Source organism: Gymnoscopelus braueri (genome assembly GCF_963280865.1).
Source record: "Gymnoscopelus braueri genome assembly, chromosome: 19".
In the NCBI taxonomy this organism is placed as follows: domain Eukaryota; kingdom Metazoa; phylum Chordata; class Actinopteri; order Myctophiformes; family Myctophidae; genus Gymnoscopelus; species Gymnoscopelus braueri.
In genome coordinates, this window is record NC_137621.1 from 28,820,138 (window position 1) to 28,844,727 (window position 24,590).

The 24,590-nt window shown below is 43.6% G+C and overlaps 1 protein-coding gene across 3 annotated transcripts in view; it reads left to right on the plus strand.

Annotated features, from left to right (window-relative positions):
- Positions 1-24,590, plus strand: part of ppp2r3a (protein phosphatase 2, regulatory subunit B'', alpha) — a 97,180-nt gene that overhangs the window by 53,581 nt on the left and 19,009 nt on the right. Inside the window, exon 4 of one of the 3 annotated variants that reach the window (XM_080415073.1) lies at positions 153-277. In XM_080415073.1, the coding sequence (XP_080271199.1) occupies positions 153-277 (125 nt within the window). Of the gene's footprint in view, positions 1-152; positions 278-21,020; positions 21,798-24,590 lie in introns of those variants that run through there. The other 2 variants (XM_080415074.1, XM_080415075.1) reach the window with 2 other exon arrangements.

Genomic DNA, 24,590 nt, shown 5'->3' on the forward strand with positions numbered 1-24,590 from the left:
CTCACTTTTAGGGGCGGTTTCACAGCGCAGGATATTTGTAAATTTTTCCAAATCTCACTTATAGGGGCGGTTTCACCGCCCAAAAAACACAATAAAATTGTTAATCGCAATTATTTGTATGATAGGTAACCAAAATGTCATGTTCCTGACAGCCCTAGGGCCCTCGTCCATGCTGGCCACAGTCCACGCCAGAGATGCTGCTGACGACAACCACCACGTTGCCGCGGGAGACGGCGGTTCCACCCTCCTCATCCAGCAAACTCCTGAGGTGATCAGGGTGAGTGACGGACAGACCTGTCCCAACTAGATCAGGTTGAATGATATGTGTTTACATGCACTTGACATATCGTTGCTGTCGGGGCAGAAACCTTATTCTAACTTTTTGTGTTTTTTTTTCCCTGTAAATGAACGCCCTACTTGATCACACTACAGTGTCACACGAAAGGATCAAAAGTAGCAGATCCACAACGCGCCGCGTTACGAGCTTGTAGATCTGCTGCTTTTTGCTATTTTTGGATTTGAATCCTGAAAAGTAACGTTTTCTTTGGACGTGTGAGGTTTTTTCCACCCGCCAGAGACGATATCCACAAATGATGTGGGATCGTCACAAATTCTGTCGGGAGTTCACGCATGTCGCAGCGGACAACAATAATCCTGACCAGCTCATATCCTGATGAGAAGCCTGAATGTGACAGGAGTGACAGCTGTGTACACCTCATACTGTTTGCCCGTCGGACAAACGGAGGCACAGCCAGACTGACATAGTGCCAAGCAAGTTAGTCAGACAGGAGAAAAAAAAAAGGCTAAAACAAACTGACTGACCCTTTCCAGTAGACAGAATCTATGTATATATTTTTTTTACCAGCAGACACGGACCAGTTTCATGGTTTGACAGATAATCGCAGGGCGAGGACACATCACTGTGTTGTCGATGTAGCCTGGTAAACCAATCCCGGTCGTGTGAATTCACATTATCATTTGTCTTCAGGTCTGCCGAACACACATGATGACGTGAATTCACTCGACCGGGATGGTTTACCAGGCGAGTGTCGACGAGGTTGTAATTGTATTTGATGGTCCGTGATGAATTGTAGTAATTAACTGTGATAAACACGCTGATACAATCTCTGTATTACGATATAAGATTAGCAGGCAATTCATTGTGTTAGGGGTGGCTCTGTTGACTTTTCCTGGTAACGCCCGCGTTTAGTGTTTTGCTTGTGTGTCTGTGTATCTGCATACGGGGCATTTGTGTGTGTGTGTGTGTGTGTGTGTGTGTGTATGTGTGTGTGTGTGTGTGTATGTGTGTGTTTGGCTCTCCTTTACTCCTGAGGGAATATTTAGACTTAGGTTGTGCTAAAGAGAGAGAGGACGAGGGAATTGGAGTGTGTGTATGTGTGTGTGTGTGTGTGTGTGTGTGTGCATGCGTGTGGGCGTGCGTGCTTCTGTGTGGGAGTCCACAGGAGGGTGTGCACGCGTACCGTGCACACGTGGCACCAGCACTGCAGTGAATGAAGTCAAGAGGGCAACCCAGACACTTGTCTCTAATGTGGGTGCTCAACAGCGCATTATGGCTTTAACTAATGATACGAGATACATACACACGCACGCACGTACACACACACGCACGCACGCACGTACACACATACACACACACACTCAAAAAGAAAAACACAATTAAATGGAGATTGTAATCATTTCTCTCTGCCCTTGTGCTCAACTTTCTCTCTCTGCTTCTCTTGCTTATTTGCTTTTTTCTTCCATCCTCCATCCTTCAACTCCCTCTGTGTGTGTGTGTGTGTGCAGTGGTGGAAAAAGTACTCAAATGTTTCACTTAAGTAAAAGTATCAATATTGCACTGTAGAAGTACTCTATTACAAGTAAATGTCCGGAATTACAAATTTACTTGAGTAAAAGTACAAAAGTATTGGCATCAAAATGTACTTAACTCATTGAGTGCCATTAACGTGTTCCACGTGTTTTTACCGCCATGGCGTTTTTTATTTATTTTATTTTTATTTTTTTAAACTTGTTCAGAACTCAAGATATCATCATCTGAAGATTTGCAGCTCCATCCACTCCTTGTTTAACGTATAACTGAAAAAGGCTGTATCTCGCTTCCTAAGCACTTTTTTTTTACTTTGAAAAAAACTCTAGCACTGGGACAACGTAATAAATATAGAAATAATTCTGGCAATTCTGGCACTCAATTGTACTACCTATGAGTATGTAAAAGAACAAAAACGAATAAACAAAACGTTTAAAAAAAAAATTCTGGCACTCAATGAGTTAAAGTACCAAAAGTAAAAGTACTAAATATTTAAAAATAGCCGATCTACAAGCTCACAACGCGTCGCATCGCGACGCGTTGTGAGCTTGTAGATCTGCTATTTTCAAATAGCCGAGATTTTAAATAGGTTTAAAGTGGTTAATGTATGTTTCATTATATCATAATTTATATCTGAAAAGTAACTAGTAACTTAAGTTTTCAAAGAATTGTAGTGGAGTAAAAGTACAATATTTGCCTCTGAGATGTAGTGGAGTAGAAGTAAAAGTATTGGAAATTGGAAATACTCAAGTAAAGTACAAATACCTCAAAGTTGTACTTAAGTACAGTACTTAAGTAAATGTACTCAATTACTTTCCACCACTGTGTGTGTGGTATGAATGTTTGTGTTCATGATCATGTGTGCTAGTGTATGAGAACTCTGTGTATGTTTATTTACTGGGCTGTGTAACCTTACGCCCTGCTGATATGCAGGGCACCTATTTATGAGGTTACCATGGTACCGACCACATTCAGAACGGAACAGCCAGCACCCTAACACAGCTCATTCCTCCTCCATCTCTCGCTCTTCTCTTGCTCTCTTGCTCTCTCGCTCTCTCCATCTACCTCTAGCTTTCTCCTGTCCCTCTTCTGCCATTCTTCTCCTCTCTCGCTCTCGCTTGCTCGCTCTCTGTTGTCCTGTCCCTCTCCCTCTTTCACTTTCACCTTTGCCCCCCTCTCTCTCTCTCTCTCTCTCTCTCTCTCTTCCCCCCCCCTTGTCTTTATCTCTGTCACTCTCCCTGTCTCCCTCTCTCCCTGTCTCCCTCTCTCCCTCCCTCCTTCTCGATCAAGGAGTCGGTCTCTGTGGCACTCTAAGTGGCCCCCTAGGTCGCTGGTCTGTGATTGGGCGTCCGTGTTATTTTGGGAGCTCCGCTTGTGTGTTGTTGCCATGTGGCGGGCAGAGCGGGGGGGGGGGGGGGGGGGTAGGGTTTGTTGGTACTGTTGGCACATAGGGTGCCACCAACCGCCACGCCCCTCCCTGGTCAGAGCTAGGTGTGAGGGGGAACCTAAACCTAACCCCCGCGCCCCCCCGCGCCTCCATACTACGGAATCTCGCTAACAGACTCACTGTCGCCACAGTGTAAATGGACCTGTGTGTATGTGTGTGTGTGTGTGTGTGTGTGTGGGTGTATGTATCTGTGTGTGTGGTACTGTGAGCATGCATGTGCAGTGTTCATAAGTGTGTGTGTGTGTGTGTGTGTGTGTGTGTGTGTGTGTGTGTTATAAATGCCAGTGCATGTGTGTGCGAGGCGAGCATGCATGTGTAGTGTTCATGTGTGTGGGAGCATGTCTTATAAATGCCTGTGTGTGTGTGTGTGTGTGTGTGTGTGTGTATGTACGTGCGGACGTGCGCGTGCATGTTGGCTGGAAGCTGACCCAGTGCTACTGTGGGTCACATCTGAGTTTGGGAATAGCTCTCTGACACCCAACACCAGCTCTGGCACTCTGGGAATTATGCTAATATTCCCTAGCGCCAACCCCACCCCCCGCCTCAATAGCACATTAAACTGCCAATCAAATTGTAAACAAGACAAGTTTCCTCTCTCGCACACACACACACACACACACACACACACACACACACACACACACACACACACACACACACACACACACACACACACACACACACACACGACACGCGTCCCTGCATTTTCATACATAATTGTATACACACATTAGAGGTGTGTGCTATGTGCTTGCATGCATGTGTGTTCCACAAGTGCTTTTAGGCTGTCTGAGATGCTTTGGCCTTGGTCTGCAGAATCTGGTCTATACTAAACAATATGTGAATGCTTGTGTGGTTTTTGTGTGTGATTTTTACACATTTGAGTAGCGTGCGTGCGTGCGTGCGCGCGCGCCTGCTGCTGACAGAGTAATACAGGGCTTTCTGCACCTGTCAGAGTGCACCCATTAATCTCCATGGAGACAGAGGAAGCCAGCTGATTATAAATCAAAGGCCAGGCCAAACCAGTCAAACTCCGAGACGAGCGACCCCATCAGTACCAGAGAGCACAGCCAAGAATATCTGCATCCAGAAGAAGCTTCAATCAATGGTGTTTGTGGCCTTTAGATCAATGACGGATGTGTTTTTCTCTGACATCCTCCCGTCTTAACATTTATCTGGTCTCTTCCTTTCTCCCTCACTCCCTCACACTCTCTCTCTCTCTCTCTCTCTCTCTCTCTCTCTGGCGCTCTCTCTCACTTTTTTGGGAAATGTAAGGAGAGATATGTGAGCGCATATTTCTGTCTATATTTGACCCGTGTGTACTGTACTGTATGTGTGTTTGTGTATCAGTGGAGGGAGGGGGTGTCACAACTGCGAACGGTGACATGATTTGCAGATGTAGTCGCGCACACACGCCTCTCTGTGGCTAGCACTGCCATCCTGATGGCTTAATTCAACCCAATAACGGGTTTGAATGTTTGTAACAACTTTGTACATATGTTAGTATTGTAAAGACAAGTCTTTTTTTCCTTCTTCCTATAAGCCATGTTTTGTGTTGATACAAAATCTAAATCCTAGTCATGGCTTTTTAATATTGTAAGTAAACACAAATTCACAGTTGACAGTATTTCACATTTTTTGTAGAAGACATGCATATAAGGACGAACGTCTTGTTTTCTCCGCACGGATAACCTTGAACCACATACGCTCTAGCTTCCCTATTGTGTGGGCATGTAATATCAACAATAAGCTTAACATTCAACAAAAATAGGTGAACACACTCTGTGCCAGAAGGAGCGAGTGCATTTTCGGGCCGCGGAAGCTGCCGCGGAACTGCCGGCAGTGACTGACGGTGGCAGCTGCCGGCGGCTGGGGTTATGGTTAGGTTTAGGTATAGTTTTACTGAGGTTAGGGTTAGGTTTAGGCATAGTTTTACTGAGGTTAGGGTTAGGGTTAGGTTTAGGCATAGTTTTACTGAGGTTAGGGTTAGGGTTAGGTTTAGGTATAGTTTTACTGAGGTTAGGGTTAGGTTTAGGCATAGTTTTACTGAGGTTAGGGTTAGGTTTAGGCATAGTTTTACTGAGGTTAGGTTTTGGGGTTAGGTATAGTTTTACTGAGGTTAGGGGTTAGGGTTAGGTTTAGGCCGCTCCGCCGCTGCTGCCCCGCCTCCCGGCACCTGCCGCTCCGCCGCCGGCATCCCGCCGCTCTCCCGCCGGCAGCCCACTGCTCCGCCGCGGCAGCTGCCACCGGTAGCTTCCGGAAAATGCACTCGCTGTCCCTCCTCTGTGCTACAAGCAGTGGTGTAAAGTAACTAAGTACATTTAGTACTTAAAGGGATATTTGACTTTCAAAAAAACTTTTGGTCATTTTATCATCTACTCAGGCCTTTGTGAACCCCCCAGACAGTTTTTAAGTTGCTTGATTAATTAGATTAATTTAGATATTTGATATTCATTTTATCAGACGCGTGATATTCATTTTATACAAACCCATTGTAACTTCAAACTCCATTTTAACCATGTTACTGTAGTTCATCAAAAACACCCGTCCTTGGTTCTGGTGACTCACCCTGCCCTCCTAATGCGTGAGGGGGCCGTGTTTTTTCAATTACTTTTTTCATTTATTTTTTATATATTTTTTGGAAAATGAAAAAAATAAAATACAATAAAAACATTTAAATAAAATAAATGAAAAAAGTAATCGGAAAAACAGAGCTTGTAGATCGGCTATTTCATGTAGAAGGAAAAAATCACACCCAGTGTGAAGTGGGCGGTGTGGTCACAGTGGTCATCACAGTGATAGAAGAAGTGATGGAAGAAGTGATGGAAGAAACCATAAATTGAAAAAAACAAATGTATGGTTTTTTTTAAGTTATGGTTTCTTCCATCACTTCTTCCACTTCTTCCACTTCTTCCATCACTTAAAAAAAAACAATTTATGTTTTTTTTTAACCACCGGTAGACCATAGATCATAAATATGGTCTATTTATAGGGCTATGCACATGTGTCATGTTTCCCTAGCCGGGGGTGTGCAAATATCCAAACCTCACATATAGGGGCGGTTTCACCGCCCAAAAATGCTGGGATGCTGGTCAATGAAGCATATAAGGTTTAAGTAGTCCATCCTCAGGATGGCTCTGTACACTTTAGTTTACTATCTAAAATAAAGCAAAATAAATCCCTCCACTAGGGAAATTCAGTTTCAGCTTCACCTAGTTGATGGCTGCTTAGGTGGTCATATTATTAATAATAATAAACTTTATTGGTATAGCACCTTTTATGACATGAAATGGAGCTCAAAGTGCTTTACAGAGCAAGAATACAATTACAGAAAAAGTACAACTAGTTTAACAATAAAGCAAATAAAGAAAAGCAAAAGCATAAAACAACATTAAAATAATAGCAAAAGGCAATGAATCAGGCAAAACAGTGAGGACATGAATAACAACACAGAGATTTAAAAATCAACCAAAAGATCAACTAAAAGCAAGAGTGAAGAAATAGGTCTTGAGCTGTGCTTTAAAGCTATCCACAGAGGCTGCCTGTCTTAGGTGTAATGGGGGTTTATTCCACGCTGTCGGCCCGTAGAAGCAGAATGCTGCTTCATATTGAGCGCTCGAGGGGGGAGCAGTTAGGGGTTAAGTGTCTTGCTCATAGACACCTCTACACATAACCGGGCCTGGGAATCAAACACGCGACCTTCTGTTTCCCAGGTGGTCCTCTCTACCCATTCAGCTATGGCCCTTTTTATTTCTTTGGCTATTAAGAAAATAGCAGATCTACAAGCTCATAGCACTCGGCTATGCCACTCGGTGCCACGCTGTGAGCTTGTATATCTGCTATTTTTTTTTTTATCGTGAAAATATGTGCAAATCTTTGAATATAATATATATTTCTTTTTTAAAGCCAACATTTCTAACTCAAATCTTTGCTTCTGGGGTCTTCTAAATCCTAACAGTTTTTTGAACAAACCTATGTTGCTATAATATCAGTCATTCTCAAACTTTCTCATGTCAAGGACCCCCAAAATTATTGTGTATTTGGCCGCGGACCACCATCTCAAAATGTTTAGTTCCACTTTAAAAAATAAATATTCAAAGATTTGCACAAATCCTCATGATTCTTCAAAAATAGCAGATATACAAGCTCATAGCGCGGCACTTGGTGCCGCGCTATGAGCTTGTATATCTGCTATTTTTGAACAGCCAAAGTTTAAAATAATGAGTAAAGTGGTTAAAATCGAAAATGAGATATGCTTTCCGCGTTCTTAATGGGTTGAACAACCGTCTTGGCCCAACACCTGGAAAAGTGCTACTTTATCTTCTTCACCGTAGGGGACATGAAGTCTTTTGGACTGGAAGGATTAATGAGGGACTGTGTGACACAGCGGGGGAAGACAGGAGGGTGTCTCTATGTTGTTGACTCGGAGAGGAGAAGAGGAATTCATGGGGACTTATTACAGAAGAGTAATGGACGGTGTGAGGAAGTCAAAATAAGAGTCTTAGTGTTCTCGGCTGGACTTTGTAGACTTGTTGACTCTGGGCCGGTGTGGAATGACTTCATTCTCTGGCTGCTTCCACAGGAAATGAGGTCGCAGCAGGAACCACAGCCAAGCAGGGCGCCTCTGCTCCCCACGTGTGTATGCGTATGTGCGCGAGCGCACACACACACACACACACACACACACACACACACACACACACACACACACACACACACACACACACACACACACACACACACACACACACACACACACACACACACACATAACAATGGAGTCCCAATCAGGACTATGTATGAGGGAAGATTTTCCAATATAGCTGATTCAAGGTTAGCCCACACAATAGAATTGCGCACGCGCACACGCACACGCATCTCATCGACCTCAGAGTAATTTGCCAGAGAGAATAGACATACACATGTGAACACACATTCACGCAGGTATGTACGTGTACAGCTTTTAAGGGAGTGACATCATGATACACCACTCCCAGTGCAGGCTGGGATGTTGTCCAGCAGAGGTTTCCCAGTGCATCGTTAGTCTCTCTCTCTCTCTCTCGTTTGTATAACTATACTTGTGAGCAGTGGTGGAAAAAGTACTCAAATTCTTTACTGAAGTAAAAGTACCAATACTGCAATATAGAAATACTCTGTTACAAGTAAAAGTCCGGAATTCAAAATTTACTTGAGTAAAAGTACAAAAGTATTGGCATCAAAATGTACTTAAAGTACCAAAAGTAAAAGTACTAAAATGTTTGAAAATAGCAGATCTACAAGCTCACAACGCGTCGCATCGCGACGCGTTGTGAGCTTGTAGATCGGCTATTTTCAAATAGCTCATGTATAAAATGGGGATAAAGTGGTTAATGTATGTTTCATAATATCATAATTTATATTTGAAAAGTAACTAGTAACTAAAGTTTTCAAATAATTGTAGTGGAGTAAAAGTACAATATTTGCCTCTGAGATGTAGTGAAGTAGAAGTACAAGTGTTGGAAAAAAGTAAAGTACAAATACCTCAAAATTGTACTTAAGTACAGTACTTAAGTAAATGTACTTAGTTACTCTCAACCACTGCTTGTGAGGGTATCAACATTTTAGGACGGCGAGTTTATGAATGCCATTTTTTTTAGTTTATTGCCATTTTTTTTGTACTCTAGCCCTAAAGCCCAAAATATCAGCGTTGTTCTGCCATGCATTGTGAGCTTGTAGAGTGTATATTTTCAGTGTGCGGCACCAGCACATAACTAAGCATAAATCAGGCATAAACTCTATCCCTAAGCCCTAAACCTAACCTCTAAAGGCCTAAATCCCAACCTCAATCTTTTCCTAATTGTAAGCCTAACTTTGAAACTCGTTTTAAACCATGAAACAACCATTTCTCTTATGAAGACCAGGAACATTGCCCTCACAATGTCTTATTTCTCAAATTCTACTATACCTGTATGGACATTTGGTCTTCGCTAGCATAGTAATACAAGTAAACACACAGACAGACACACACACACATATGAGTTATACACATGAATTATACGCCCATTGCACAAGTCTCCTCATTTCTGCGTAGACCAGTCCACGGGGCCTCCTTTTGCGTCACCGTGGAAACCACCAAAACATGTTTACAGATGTAGGTGGGATCTCTTCCAGCCCCTATAATACCAATAGCCAGTGGTGGAAAGTAACTAAGTACATTTACTCAAGTACTGTACTTAAGTACAATGTTGAGGTATTTGTACTTTACTTGAGTATTTCCAATTTCTAGTACTTTTACTTCTACTCCACTACATCTCAGAGGCAAATATTGTACTTTTACTCCACTACAATTATTTGAAAACTTTAGTTACTTGTTACTTTGTAGATATAAATTGTTACGTTATAAAACATACATTAATCACTTTAGCCCTATTTTATACCTAGGCTATTTGAAAATAGCCGATCTACAAGACGAGTTGTGAGCTTGTAGATGTATTTTCAAACATTTTAGTACTTTTACTTTTGGTACTTTAAGTACATTTTGATACCAATACTTTTGTACTTTTACTCAAGTACATTTTGAATACCGGACTTTTACTTGTAACAGAGTATTTCTATATCGCAGTATTGATACTTTTACTTAAGTAAAACATTTGAGTACTTTTTCCACCACTGCCAATAGCTTGTCTCCTGCAGAGCACCGTGGCACCTGGGGAGATCAGGGGGGGACGGCGAATGTCCAGCGAATGGTTTTTAGATTAAATACTTGAGCACCGTGTGTGTGTGTCACCGTGTGTATCGTCGCTGTCGAGAGGAAACCTTGTATGTCCAAAAGTGTCACTTTTCAGGAAATGGTCAAAAAAAAGAACCTGTCTTCCACTGGATCAAATGTACTGTAATATTATATAGTCATAAGCTCTTGTGAGGTACATCGGCTATTTTTTTTGCTATCTTTCGTGTGGCACTGTAGTTAGTATGATGAAGTAGGGCATTAACCCATTGAGGCCTGAGGTTCCGATTCGGCAAAAAATGTCCTCTAAATCCTAACGGTTTTCTGAAAAAACGTATGTTTCTATATCAGTGGTTCTCAAACTTTTTCATGTCAAGGGCCCCAAAATGTATATATATTTGGTCAAGGACCCCATCTCAAAATATTTTGTTCCAGGGACCCCCAGAATCAAAGATTTGAGTTACAAATGTTTGCTTGAAAAAATACATATTCAAAGATTTGCACACATTTTCAAGATTTCTCAAAAATAGCAGATCTACAAGCTCATAGCGCGGCACTCGGTGCCGCGCTATGAGCTTGTATATCTGCTATTTTTGAATAGCCAAAGTGTAAAATAATGCTTTTTTTAGCTCAAATCTAAAAATGACACAGATGCTTCTTCAGGTCTTAATGGGTTGATTAACAAAGAAAATATGGAGATACAATGTTTTACCCAACATCAACGACATGTGTGTGTATGCATGCATGCGTGGTTGTGCGCGTGTATTTGTTTGTGGGTTGGGCCACTGCCTTTTTTGTGTCACATGCGCGTCTCCATGTGCGTGATAGCCCACGTTGTCCCCGCCTGGACTGTACAAGTTTGCCAGTGTTCTGGAACACCCATGACTCAGGAGAAGCTTGGGTGTCGTGCAGGAACCACCCCCATCCCCCCCACCTTCTACTCCACCTAGATGCCATCCAACTCCCAGCTCTTCTCCCCCAGCCCCACCCGAGCTGGCCAGGCTTTTTGGGTGGTTTATCCCATAGTGATTCAGCGCTAAGACGTTCTTTGTCCCCTTGGACTTGCTAGTGAGTGAAGACGATCTTACTGCCAGGAGAGCTAAGCCTGATTTATACTGTAGTTGTGCGCTGGTGTCGCGCAACGCGTTGGTGAGGTCATGGATCGGCTTATTTCGGTGCGACCAAGTATTAAATCGGGCTTTAGTGTCTTGAGTGAGACTTCTAGTTAATTTGTGACACTTGCTTTCATGGCACTCTGTTTATTTGACTGCTTACCTTGTTGTGGTTGACTAGGGTTCATGCTGCTTACTCCGCTGCTTGAACCGCCGGGTTCATGCTGCTTACTCTTGCACTTTGTAAGCAGGGTTGCCAGATCTGCTTATTATAATTTCCCCCGCAAGGTTTTATTTGAAAATAGCCGATCTACAAGCTCACAACGCGTCGCATCGCGACGCGTTGTGAGCTTGTAGATCGGCTATTTTCAAATGGCTGATGTATATGTTAAAGTGCACATGTGGCCCATAGTCGCTTCTTTTGGGCTTCTTTTGGGCTTCTTTTGGGCTTCTTTTGGGCTGTTTTTTCTAGACCTGGTTGCTTGTTTCTCTCACAGAATCTGGCAACACCGTGTGTAAGTTGCTCTGGATAAGGGCACCTGCTACATGCCATCATTGGAAATTGTTTTGTAGATTGGCCCCCCAGACCAAGATGAGACGAGACAAGCAAGCTCACCCATGGGGAGACCTTCAACACAAAGTACTCTGACACTTTACTACGATGATGCTACCCTCTAGCGTTTCCTCGGCTGCAATGCAGACATTCAGTATCTAGACAGAGAGACAGACAGACAGTCACAACTCCAACTGTAGGCCGTTCTGTTGTGATGAGGATCTGTAGCTCCATCTGCAGGTTGAGATCTGAAATTGAAGCAGGCAATTCAGAAAATATGAGCTCAAATAAAGAGCTCGAATAATAAGTTGGGATATTTGTACCTGGTGGTTCTGTGTCGAAACACTTGATTTGTAACATAGTTCCAACACACAAGCTCTTATGTGTTACCTTGTGTAGAGTATGTGTGGACTGGATACTTTGCTGCCTTGTGCATTCAAGTGGAAAGGTGGAATTGTAGTGCCTCTTACCTTTTGGGAATCGGTGAAGAATTTTGCACACTCCCTTCTAATAACATGGGTTATTTGGACGTTGGACTGTAGTTAAAGGGATATTTCACTTTAAAAAAAACTTTGGGTCATTTTATCGTCTACTCAGGCTTTTGTGAGCCCCCCAGCCAGTTTTTAAGTTGCTTGATTCAGTATTTAGATATTTGATATAAATGTTATCAGACACGCCCCCTTCCTATACAAACCCATTATAACTTCAAACTCTATTTTTACCATGTTAGATTTATCAAAAACACCCGTCCTTGGTTCTGGTGACTCACCCTGCCCTCCTAATACGCGAGGGGGCCGTGTTTTTTCGATTACTTTTTTCATTTATTTTATTACATTTTTTTATTGTATTTAATTTTTTTCATTTTCCTTTTTTTTTTTTTTTAATAAATGAAAAAGGTTATCGAAAAAACACGGCCCCCTCGCGTATTAGGAGGGCAGGGTGAGTCACCAGAACCAAGGACAGGTGTTTTTGATGAATCTAACATTTGAAGTTATAATGGGTTTGTATAGGAAGGGGGCGTGTCTGATTAAATGAATATCAAATATCTAAATACTGAATCAAGCAACTTAAAAACGGTCTGGGGGGCTCACAAAAGCCTGTGTAGACGATAAAATGACCCAAAGTTTTTTTGAAAGTGAAATATCCCTTTAATAATGAGCAACTTAGCCCATTAAGGCCTGAGGCCGATTCTACAAAATGTCTTCTAAATCATTTTTTTGAAAAAAACATATGTTGCTATTTCAGTGGTTCTCAAACCTTTTCATGTCAAGGACCCCCAAAATCTATGTATTTGGCTGCGGCCCCTCATTTCAAAATATGTTTTTTCCAGGGACCCCCAGAAGCAAAGACTTGAGTTACAAATGTTTGCTGTAAAAAAAAATAGCAGATCTACAAGCTCGTGCCGCGCTATGAGCTTGTAGATCTGCTATTTTTTTTAATATAGCCAAAGTGTGAAATAATGCTTTTTAGCTCAAATAAAAAAATGACAGATGCGTTCCAGGTCCAATAGGGTTAAAGCCAAAACACTCTTGGAGTGGGGGGGGGGAGTGGGGGGGGGGGGCGATGTCAGCCAGGTATAGAGGTATGGCCTTCAATAGGCAGGAGAAATTTGGAGAAAAAGAAACCAACCAGGAAGTGATCTACTCTCGTGTCGGCTGCTGAGAGTCCCATACTGCAGACTTAACTGTTGACTTAACATAACATCTTAACATAGCCATAGGAAGGTACTGCTAAACTTAAGCCCAATAACTGTGCGTGTGCATCCACACTCATGCATGCTTGCTTGCTTGGGTGTGTATAAATAGGGTCCTAAATTAACCTTATGAACACTGGACGGTTGTTGTTATTAAACAGAAGTTGTTGACAAGACAAGCGCCCTGGTTCCCATGTCCGCTGAGGGGTGGTGATACATTGGGCGAGTATTTGGCTGATGCAGACGGGCAGGGCTCCCAGCAACAGGCCACGCAGTGAGTCTCACAGGGTCAAAGAGCTATTCAAACCTTTCCTGGCAACAAGCTGTTTTTGTGATGACGTCTCCTACACCAGTGGTTCTCCTTTTCATGGCAAGGACCCCCAAATATATTTGGCCGCGGACCCCCATCTGAAATTATTTTATGCCAGAGACATTCCCATACAAGATTTGTGTCGTTAAAATATTTCAAAAATATTCCTAATTTTTCACATAATTAGTACATACTATACATAGACAATGTAGTATGTACTGTAGGCTTACTATGGTTAAAGTGATTTTGACACTGTAACAACACATAGCGCCCTCAAGGACCCCTGGGGGTCCCCAGATATCCATGTTCCCTGGATTGCAATCTTGTGAGTTACAAGACCACAGTTCCTTTTAGATTTACATGCAGAGGCATTCAGCCCAAACCATTCCCGGATGACTTCCAATGAGTGACCAGGTTGTAGGGGATCGAACTTGTGACCTCGTTTTACAGGGCAGTCTCTGACGTACAGTAGTAACTTAACCACCTAAACCCTGTATACTTTGTTGACTGCAGTCCTGCACGAGTCTACTTGGCCCCCCGCTTTTTTCCCTCTACATCAAATCTCTTTGCCGAGAATAGCCCATCTACAAGTTCACAACGTGTTGCAACACGCCAAGTCGTGAGCTTGTAGATCGTCTATTTTTGCAGAATGCTCGCCTGTTGTGGCTTGCTCGGAATAGGGACGCTAGGGTTCATGTGGTTAAAGTGAGGGATCAGGAATGTAATGAGTGTCTTACTCTGGAACTCTTCAACACATGACCTTTGTATGGCTTGAACCAGGGACTTTTCAGTTACTGGACTATCCCCTCTACCCACCTGGCCTCCTTCCGTGCCGCCCAGTGCCCACACTCTACGCTGCAGTAGCTGAGACAGTCTCTGCGTGCCCCTGTAATGTTGTTGTGGGATGTGAATGTGGGCTAGGCCGTGGTCGGCACTGATTCACTTCATCTGTTGTTACAAAACACCAGCACTTCAGCTGAGGTTACTTTTTCTCGCTGCAATTCAGAGGGGGTTCCCAGGATAGCCTTTGTGTGTGCGTGTGTGTGTGTGTGTGTGTGTGTGTGTGCGTTTGCGTGTGCGTGTGTGTCTTTTGTGAGAGGAAGCAAGTCTGGGAATAGGAGCAGCGATGTGAAATGCGTTTCCTGCTGTTGGCACGGTACCCTGGGAGCATTCCGCCCGGCACACTCAATCCAGGGAAAGGGTTATCGCCATGGAGATGGCATTTGGCATGCTTATTCTCAAGTGTGTGTGTGTGTGTGTGCGTGTGTGTGCAGTGTAAGAGTAAGTGAATGTTTGGAGAGTAACTGGTTACATTTAACAGTATTGTAGTAATTTGATTACAAAGAATAAGGATGTACAATAATTACACTATACTACATAGTAGCTAACTAATAAAACAACACAACTTTGGATGTAGATGGATTACAAATTTAGGTAACCAGAAATCTGTAATGGATTACATCTTTAAAGTATCCCTCCCAGCTGTGTGTGTGTGTGTGTGTGTGTGTGTGTGTGTGTGTGTGTGTGTGTGTGTGTGTGTGTGTGTGTGTGTGTGTGTGTGTGTGTGTGTGTGTGTGTGTGTGTGTGTGTGTGTGTGTGTGTGTGTGTGTGTGTGATCTTTAAAGTATCCCTCCCAGCTCTTCTGTGTGTGTGAGAAGTCTGCCCAGTGCCTGACACAGAAATAAACATTGAATTGGAGACTATATTTACATGGGTAATTTTTACACATTAGGCAGCAGGGGAAAAGGGATGTGTGTGTGCTTGTAAATCTGTGCCAGTGTTTAGTAAGTGCTTATGTTCACACTATTCAACTTCTCTGAAGACTGACAGAACTAGCCCCTGTTAACTGGATCCATCAAGGAAGATCACAGATTGGGAGGAGGGGAGGTGCACGCACACAATTATCAATCATTAAAATCTTAAGTGTTTTGCCAATTATTTGGGGCCCACTCGCAATACCCTCGCGGCCCACCAGTGGTGCCCGGCACCAATGGTGTAAAGTAACTGTACTTAAGTACACTTTTGAGGAATTTTAACTTTATTGTAGTATTTTCAGTACTTTTACTTCTACTCCACTACATCTCGGAGGCAAATACTACAATAATTTGAAAACTTTAGTTACTTTTCAGATATAAATGATGATATTATAAAACATATATTAACACATCGAGTGCCATAAACGGTCCGGACCGTTTTTGAGGATCCAAACGAGAAGTGCCGAAAACGGTCCGGACCGTTTTTGACCCAATTCTATTTTTATACGAGTGGCCCACGTGGGGCGCTAAAACGAAACTTTGACATCACCCAAGGAGTTTCTGAGAAGAAGAGGCTGGATGTGGCTCGATGTCAAAAATCCTTCCGGTCGGCGTTTTCAATGTTATCTCCTTGACTAAAAGCTTAATATCTCCATTTCTTTTTAACGTGGTGGAAACGAGCCGTTTTCGATCGGCGATCACTCTGCAATGGAGGATCGCGTTGGAAATATTATTGTTCCAGGCGTTAGTCGGGACCCTCCGCCGTCTCGCACGCACGCTTTGTTTACATGCACTTCCGCGTCGGGGCTTCTACAGCACGAAACGTATAACACAAGTGGATGGAAGAAATGCAGGCACTCAACGTATAATATTTTAATAAGCCTCTGGCACCCAATGTGTTAACCACTTTAGCCCTATTTTATACATAGGCTATTTGAAAATAGCCGATCTACAAGCTCACATCGCGACGCGTTGTGAGCTTGTAGATCTGCTATTTTCCAACATTTTAGTACTTTTACTTTTGGTACGTTAAGTATATTTTGACGCCAATACTTTCGTACTTTTACTCAAGTAACATTTTGAAAACAGGCCTTTTACTTGTAACAGAGTATTTCTACATTGCAGTATTGATACTTTTACTTAAGTAGAAAATGTGAGTACTTTTTCCACCACTGCCCGGCACACATGTTGATTAGCACTGGGTTAGTTAATGAGTGTAATTGTGGGGTGTATGTAGAAGTCGGAACAGGGCCGAGGCACAGTTAGGTGGTGGACAGCTGGTCCTCCCCGCCTCAAGCCTACACTTCCCATCATGCACCTCTCTGATCAGTTCCACAGAGGCTACTGACTCATCTGTTCCAGCAATGGGTCCTGGGGACCCCCTGGAAGCCCCTCAAGGACCCTCGGGGATCCCCAGAAAAATATGTAATGTCAAAATCAGTTTAACAACTTTAACCCTATATACATTGGCTATTTACAAGCTCATGGCGTGTCGTATCTGCATACATCTGCTATTCTCAAAATGCAGTTTAAAAACTATTAACAATTTGGAATATTATTTGAAACATTTTATCAAATCTTGTATGGGGGTCCCTGGCAAACAATCTTTTCAAGTGGGGCTCCGTGGCCAAATACATTTTGGCCACAAATTTGGAGTCCTTGGCATGAAAATGCACCAAAAAGGGCTGATCTACAAGCTCCCAACACATTGCACCGTGACTGTTGTGACATGTTGTAAGATTGTAGATTAGCAATTTTCGGTGTGAAGTATATTAAGCCCTTTACAACGATAAGAGCTAGCATGGCTCTCTCTAGGACCCAGGGAAGATGTTCAGAGGGGGTCCGGTCACACCGCCTGTCAGTCAGACAGGAAAAGGGCACACAGCTGCCCAATGGCATCTGTTCTGGCTCTCCTTACACACACACACACACACACACACACACACACACACACACACACACACACACACACACACACACACACACACACACACACACACACACACACACACACACACACACACACACACACACACACACTTGGATACACACATGTGCGTACATATACTCCTCTTTACACACAGAATTATGATAGAACTAGTGCATGGCAAGAGTTGATACTGTAAGGGGTGTAGAGGAAGTATTATATCAGTTTAGAGAGAGAGAGAGCAACAAAAGGAGATCCTAATTTAGTTAGTCACTTAGTGGCACGACTGTGACCATCGCCAAAAATCAATTGCTGTGCATGGCCATATGACGTGGTCAAATTGGCCCTTAATTAGCAATACTGAGGAGCATAGAGAGACAGAAAGAGGGAGGGAGGGGGCACACCGGTGGACAAAAACGGGGAAAAGAAAGGTAGAAAGACAAAAGACATGGAAAGGTGGAGTTAGGGTGACATACACAAGGCTGAGAAACTTTAGATCTTCGCCAGTTGTTGATAGACTGGAGTGCTTGAAAGTAGGCATTATGCGTTTGTGTGTGTGTGCGTGCGTGTGTGCGTGCGTCATGTGCGTTTTGGAGAGGAATGTGACCTTGGCTTTAGTACACAGTCCGGTTGTTCCAAAGAATTCAGCTGAGTGAACATAAGGCAGATGAGAGCTTCCCTTAAAACACAAGGTGACTCACTTGTTTTGTACTAAAGTCATCCGCCACCTCCCTCCACACGCGCGCACACACAGATTTTTTTTGCGTGTCCAGTGGGTCTGATCTCACTGTCATACCTCATCAGTCACCATACTGATCCTTTGCCACCTGTCAGAATACCAGTAAATGCTAAATATTAACCACATGAACCCTAGCGTTTCTAGACTGGGGCGATCTTTTGGACAAAATAGCCGATCTACAAGCTCACAACGCGTCCCCAACGCAGCATGTTGTGAGCTTCTAAATCAACCATTTTTGGTGAAGATATTTAGTGTTTAGGAAAAAAAGTGTTTAGTATACACCCCTGGGCCTGGGGCACTCCAGTCAACTAAGTACCGTATATAGGGTTTAGGTAAATCCAGCATGCCAGTTCATAGCGAGCAAAATTGCTGTATTTACCCAGTGCAACAACCAGGTAGGAATGTAACTTTGGAGAAAAATACGAACCAGTCTCGATGTTGCACGGGTCATACTGACACACGATACAAGAACAGAAAGGCCTCATATAGACAACATGAAAGCAGAGACATGACTCCAGGAATATTAAAAGATGAATGGGATTCAGAGAAAGAATGCCTGGATGCGGGCTGTTTTTAGAAGTTTTCATAATACTGGTTGTAGAGCTCTCTATATGCCAAGAAATCCACTCAACAAATCATCATAGTGAACTTAAAACAAGTGCAAACTCGACATTCATGATTCCTTGAAAGATGACATGTCACAGATAGGAGGTTTCCATCCGACAGTATTTACAGTTAAATATATCCGTCAACCTAACAGGGCTCCCATTCTCAGGGGGTTTGGAGAGTGTGTTAGATTCCTGCATAGTACCACTAGAGGGCAAGGCTCTCCCTTTCTGCTCCCCTTCTCCAGAAACGCTATGTGTGTTTGCTGAGGCAACAGATTATGATGGAGTAGAACTGGTGTATGCTATCTACTGTAATCTTGGAGGTCCAATCAATGCCTCCCATCTTCTCTAATGCTTCTAGCAACGGAAATAGGCGACGGAAATAGGCAATTGATAAGCTTACAGTGTGACGCATCGCAACACGTTGTGAGCATGTAGATCAGCTACTTTTGCCATGGGACACTATCGTTAGCCTGGTAAACCCCCCTCCCTCCGGAAATCTCATTTGCATTTGATTTCAGGAAGGAGGTCTGGGATTGCGCAGGGAGTAAAGCTGCCCGAACACTGCGTGTTCGAACCAATCAGCGGCTGCTAGGGGCGGGATCATCCAATCACCTGCCTATTAGCTTGAAAAAAAGAAAAACCGTCTGTCATCGATTCTGCGACCGGAGTCTCAGATGGGAAGTAGGCTGTGAAACAAATGTGTGTCGCAAGCTTCTTCCATTTGACGGTGTCAGGTTACACTATCGTACGACTAAGAATAATTCAGCCATTATGTGTTCAGATTTAAGTGGGGCACCCAAGTGAGCCCTGAGGGATCCCCTCAACTCCCTCTGAATTGCAGAGGAGTGGACCCTGTGTAGGTGTTGAGGGGCCTCCAATGGGAAGTGGCAGGTGCAGGATATTGTGTTGGCACACGCAAGGCAAAAGCACCATATACTGTATACCAAACACCACAGTCACTGTTGACATTCATTTTATATGCACGCACTTGCTTGTAAATGATGTAGTTATTGTCTCCGCCAGGCCGAAGGCATGCCCGAGACTTTCGGCACGGCTGAGACTAATATGTTTTGCACCCTGTCTGTCCGTCTGTGTGTCCCTCTGTCCGCGACCAGCTGACAGATTGGCTAAGATTGGCTTCCAAAGTTTTCAGGATTAGTCCGTTTTGAACAAAATGCCTCAAATCATGAACCCAGTGTGCCCGTGAAATTTTGCACGCACATTCCCACTAGGCCGAGGACAAAATGCCACTTGAAAGTTTTCAAATCAGTCTCATGGTGGCACTATAACAGGCCGATTTACGTTTTCACGCACAACTGCACCGATCCGAGTGAAACTTTGCACGCACACTCTCTAGAGGCCAAGGACAAGCCTCTGCCCTGCATTTTTCACATCTGCTTTTTATAGCGCCACCAGGAGGACGACTTTTGTAAAACATATTTTTTTATATTACTCTACTACTATTACTCTACTGTCCAAAAATCACCCAAATCGGTACACAGTATCTCTATAGTCATGTGATCAAGACGGATCTGTCCGATATTCCATCCTAATTGGCTAACATTGGCTTCCAAATTTTGCAGCATTGGTCCGTTTTGAACAAAATGCCTCAAATCATGAACACAGCTTGCGATTTCCGTGAACTGTTGTACGCACATTCCCACTAGGCTGAGGAACAAATGCCACCCTTTTCATATTGGCTTATAGCGCCACCAGCAGGCTGATTTTTGCAAAACACTTTTTTGGAGCAAAATGCCTCAAATCATGAGCGTCCGATTGCCGTGAAAGGCCTAAGAAGACAACGCACCCTTTTCACATTATAGCACCAACCAGGAGGCCACAATAACCTACCTGACCTGCTCCGAGGAGCACTTTTTCTAGTTACTCATCTTCCTAGTATAGTTTACATTTTTTATCATTAAATCTATTGTAAAGGAATACAGTGGTATTTGCATATTTGATATCATTCATGTATGCACATTAGTCCCGTAACAGTCCATTTGGTTACATTTCTAAACTTTCTCGGTTAAATGAGCACTGGGGATTTTGCTGTATACATAACGCATACTGTAGATAAATGTATGCAACATGGGCAAAAAACACCCACCCCCTCCCTACCCTAAGGGCAGCCGGTGTGTGTGTGTGTGTGTGTGTGTGTGTGTGTGTGTGTGTGTGTGTGTGTGTGTGTGTGTGTGTGTGTGTGTGTGTGTGTGTGTGTGTGTGTGTGTGTGTGTGTGTGTGTGTGTGTGTGTGTGTGTGTGTGTGTGTGTGTGTGTGTGTGTGTTGCCAGACCCCGGCATGGCTCATGTTTCTCAGTACAGTCTGTCAGTGCCGAGCTTGGAGCGACAGGCACCACTGAGGCTACGCTAGATTTGTACCTCCATAGCAGGCAACAAGGGAGAGTTCAGAACGTTCCGGCCTCACAGAGAGGCACTCTACTGGGCTACGATCGGCTGCATGCTGGCTCCTGGTGCTGCAGTCTGTCCCACCTCCCGGCCTGTGCACTGTGAAGGAAATCCCTATGGAATATATTTTTACACATATAACACTGTTGGATTACTGGCTACACAGGACCCCACCTTGGGGGAGCGTGCGTAAAAGTGTGTGTGATATGCTGAGTGCGTGAGTGAATCTGCATGGTATTCTGAGCTTGAATCTTGAGTGAATCCCATGTGTGAATCTGAACTTTAATCTTGATCTAAGAGTTACAAGAAGTGATTTGTGTGTGAAAACGTCTCAGAGGGCACCTGTGACCTCCTCAGCTGGTGTCTCTTTCCGTCCCTGCTCACTCGCTCCCCCTCTGGATATCTGTGCTCGGCGGCGGACTTATTCACTAGTCGGTCGTGTTTATTTTTTATACGCCTCAGCTGCTAGCCTTGCTGGACCGGTCGGTGGACCGGGCCAGCCGTCCGGTCGGCAGCCGTGGTGGCAGTAGTCGCACCGGTGGCTGTGTCTGGTGGGGGGCTGCGGGTCCCAGCCCCCACCATGATGATCAAGGACACGTCGTTGCGCTGGGACCCTGACGTGAGGGGGGAGCTGGCCTTTCTGGCGAGGGGGTGTGACTTTGTCCTCCCGTCCCGTTTCAAGAAGAGAATCAAGATCTTCAAGGAGCAACAGGTCAGTCGGTGCAGGTCTGAGAAGGATAGATGGATTGGATTGGGTTGGCAAGCAGGGTTGCCAAGTTGAGACACTGTAAGAATATGTCTCAATATGTCCAACATAAAATACACGCACATAACACAGACGCGCGTGTGCACACACACACACACACACACACACACACACACACACACACACACACACACACACACACACACACACACACACACACACACACACACACACACACACACACGTATGCCTCATACATGAAGCACACACTGCTAGTCCTATGCATGCATAGTGTTGGTCTCGTACACACAGAATGGCATACCATGGAAGACACACTATTCTGAGGCAGATACCAGCAGGGTATTAATAGGGCAGGGGGTTCAGGAATAGAGTGATAGAATGAACGCTGTGAAGAAGAGCGAGGGGGGTGAGGGATACAGCTGTCCTGCTCAATACACAGCATGGACTGGAGCGCGCACACACACACACACACACACACACACATACACATACACGCACACACCAAATCCACTGGCACCGGGGATTTCATAGTCTAAACAGGTTAAATAAGTTAAGTGATGTTACCTGTTATTATTTACAAAAGAAATGAACAAAATTACATACTGTGTAAAATCTGTATTTGCTCATCAGATCGCTTGAGAAGTGAAACATTCCACTCAGGTTTAGAAAGCATCAGATTTGACACATACTGCACTAGACTAGATTTGCCAAACAAATCTTGTGAAACGTGTGTGTGTGTTCTGATGTAAGAGACTGACCACTGCTAACTGACTGACTTGCACTGATTATGACTGCAATGGTCAAAAAGTTCAGACTGGCAGATAGTCTGCATCTACAGTATGTCTGTGTCAGTCTGCCTATCTGCGTTGATCTGTATGGATTTGTTTCTCTGTCCAATTGTCTGTCTGTTGGGATGTGATTCAGACCAAAGAATGTTCCAGAAGCCAATGTAATTTGATTTCCAAACATTTGAGCAGATTTTAGTACATAATGCCACATACCACAAAACAGTGTGCAGGGTTTAATCTGGTCCAAATATGCTTTCCATTTCCCTTGGTCTCTGTCCAGCCATTAGAAGAAGGAAATGTCATTCAAATTAGATTTAGTAATATAGTTTACAACATTAAATGCAAACATTTTTAGACCTGGAATGTTAACCCAGTTCTCTTTAGCCTTAGATAAACTATACCATTTCTCATCACCTGTGCATTACCCAGAATTCATTTCTCTGGAATCTGGAGGGCAGTCCTATTTGGGTTCCAGCACAGTGCTCCAGTTACCAAACACACTCATATGAGGATGGAGTTCAATCTTCTTATGTTCCCACCAGTCTAATTCTGATGTTTTTTCCTCTGATGATCATATATTTTTTAGACTTAACAGTAGTATGAATATGATTCATACTGGTGGTCCTATGCAGTCAGAGTACAATACTACCATGTCCACGTTTTACGTGGCTGTTTTTTGTTAGTTTTTTTTTGTTAATTATGGATACAGTTGGATTCTGGTGTTAGATTCTGATTAGGTTTTAATGCAGCACTGGTGACAGACAATGGGGCTATGCGGCCCTCACCTCTAGTGTTCGACACCTAAGTGCCACCTCCGATGTGACTGATATGCCCATATATGGAGATGATATGTGTGTCTGTCAGTCCTTGTCCCTTTTATTCCCATATGTGGAGATCACTGATGTCATCAATATATGCCCAATTGCCCATATATGGCCATGCTGATAAAACTGATCATATGGCCAAAATATCATATCACGATTTGTTTGAGGCAAAATCACGCTCCACGATCGTATCACAATACATTTTTCATGTTGGTTCTTACGATTATTAATATTTTATTATGATTATTAACTCATTCACCGCCAGACTTATTTCTGGCTGCGTTTGCCCACTGCCGGTGTTTTTTTTCTTTCTTTTCAACTGGTCACAGAATATTTATATCCAGTATGATCAATCCCAGGACCGTTGCTAAGCACGGAGGGTTTCACTGTGCTGCCGTGAGAGGAAAAAGAAACCTCACGCGACCCCCCCCTTCCCTTGTTTACAGGCTGTTGAATATAGCATGTCTCGTCAAAATGCAGGGGGAAAAAAGAGAACTCAAGATACAGTTGTTTTCCCAAAAACACTAAACAGGAAGTGGATGGGGGGGGGGGGGGGGGGGGGAGGTTACGTTCAGGAATAAGGTTAGGGTTAGCATAGTTTTACTGAGGTTACGTTTAGGAATACCAGGTGAATACCCCCGGATTTGTTTTGGGGCGAGCGTTTTGGTATTCAGACAGAGCAGGAGATGGAGAGAGGGAAACAGATCTCCGATCTTAATGGTGCTTGTGCTGAAGCTTGACGCATGCAATAAAATATAAGGCTAATCTGACTCTGATTATAAACCACTTGAACCGCAGCATCCGTATTCTGGGGGGAACATAAACCCAAAATTGTCAATCTAGCTCGCAGTCACAACGCGTCGCGTTCCGACGTGTTGAGCATAGATTGGCAATTGTTTGCAATCCATTCATAATCGTCTCATGTATCTTAATAAGTCAACTTTCCGAGGGTGAGTGAACGATTGCGTTCCAGTTATCCAGTAGAGTTCAATACAAGGTCAGCTAATAGGAATAAGAAAAACAAGAAAGCCATTGGCTTGTTTCCATTGGGGTCCTTTGTACTCAATTGGGGTCCTTAGTACTCAATTCATAGTGACATTAATTGACAGACAGATATACACTTCTATGCTGAACATCATAACAAAATCTGACAAATAATTGCTTGT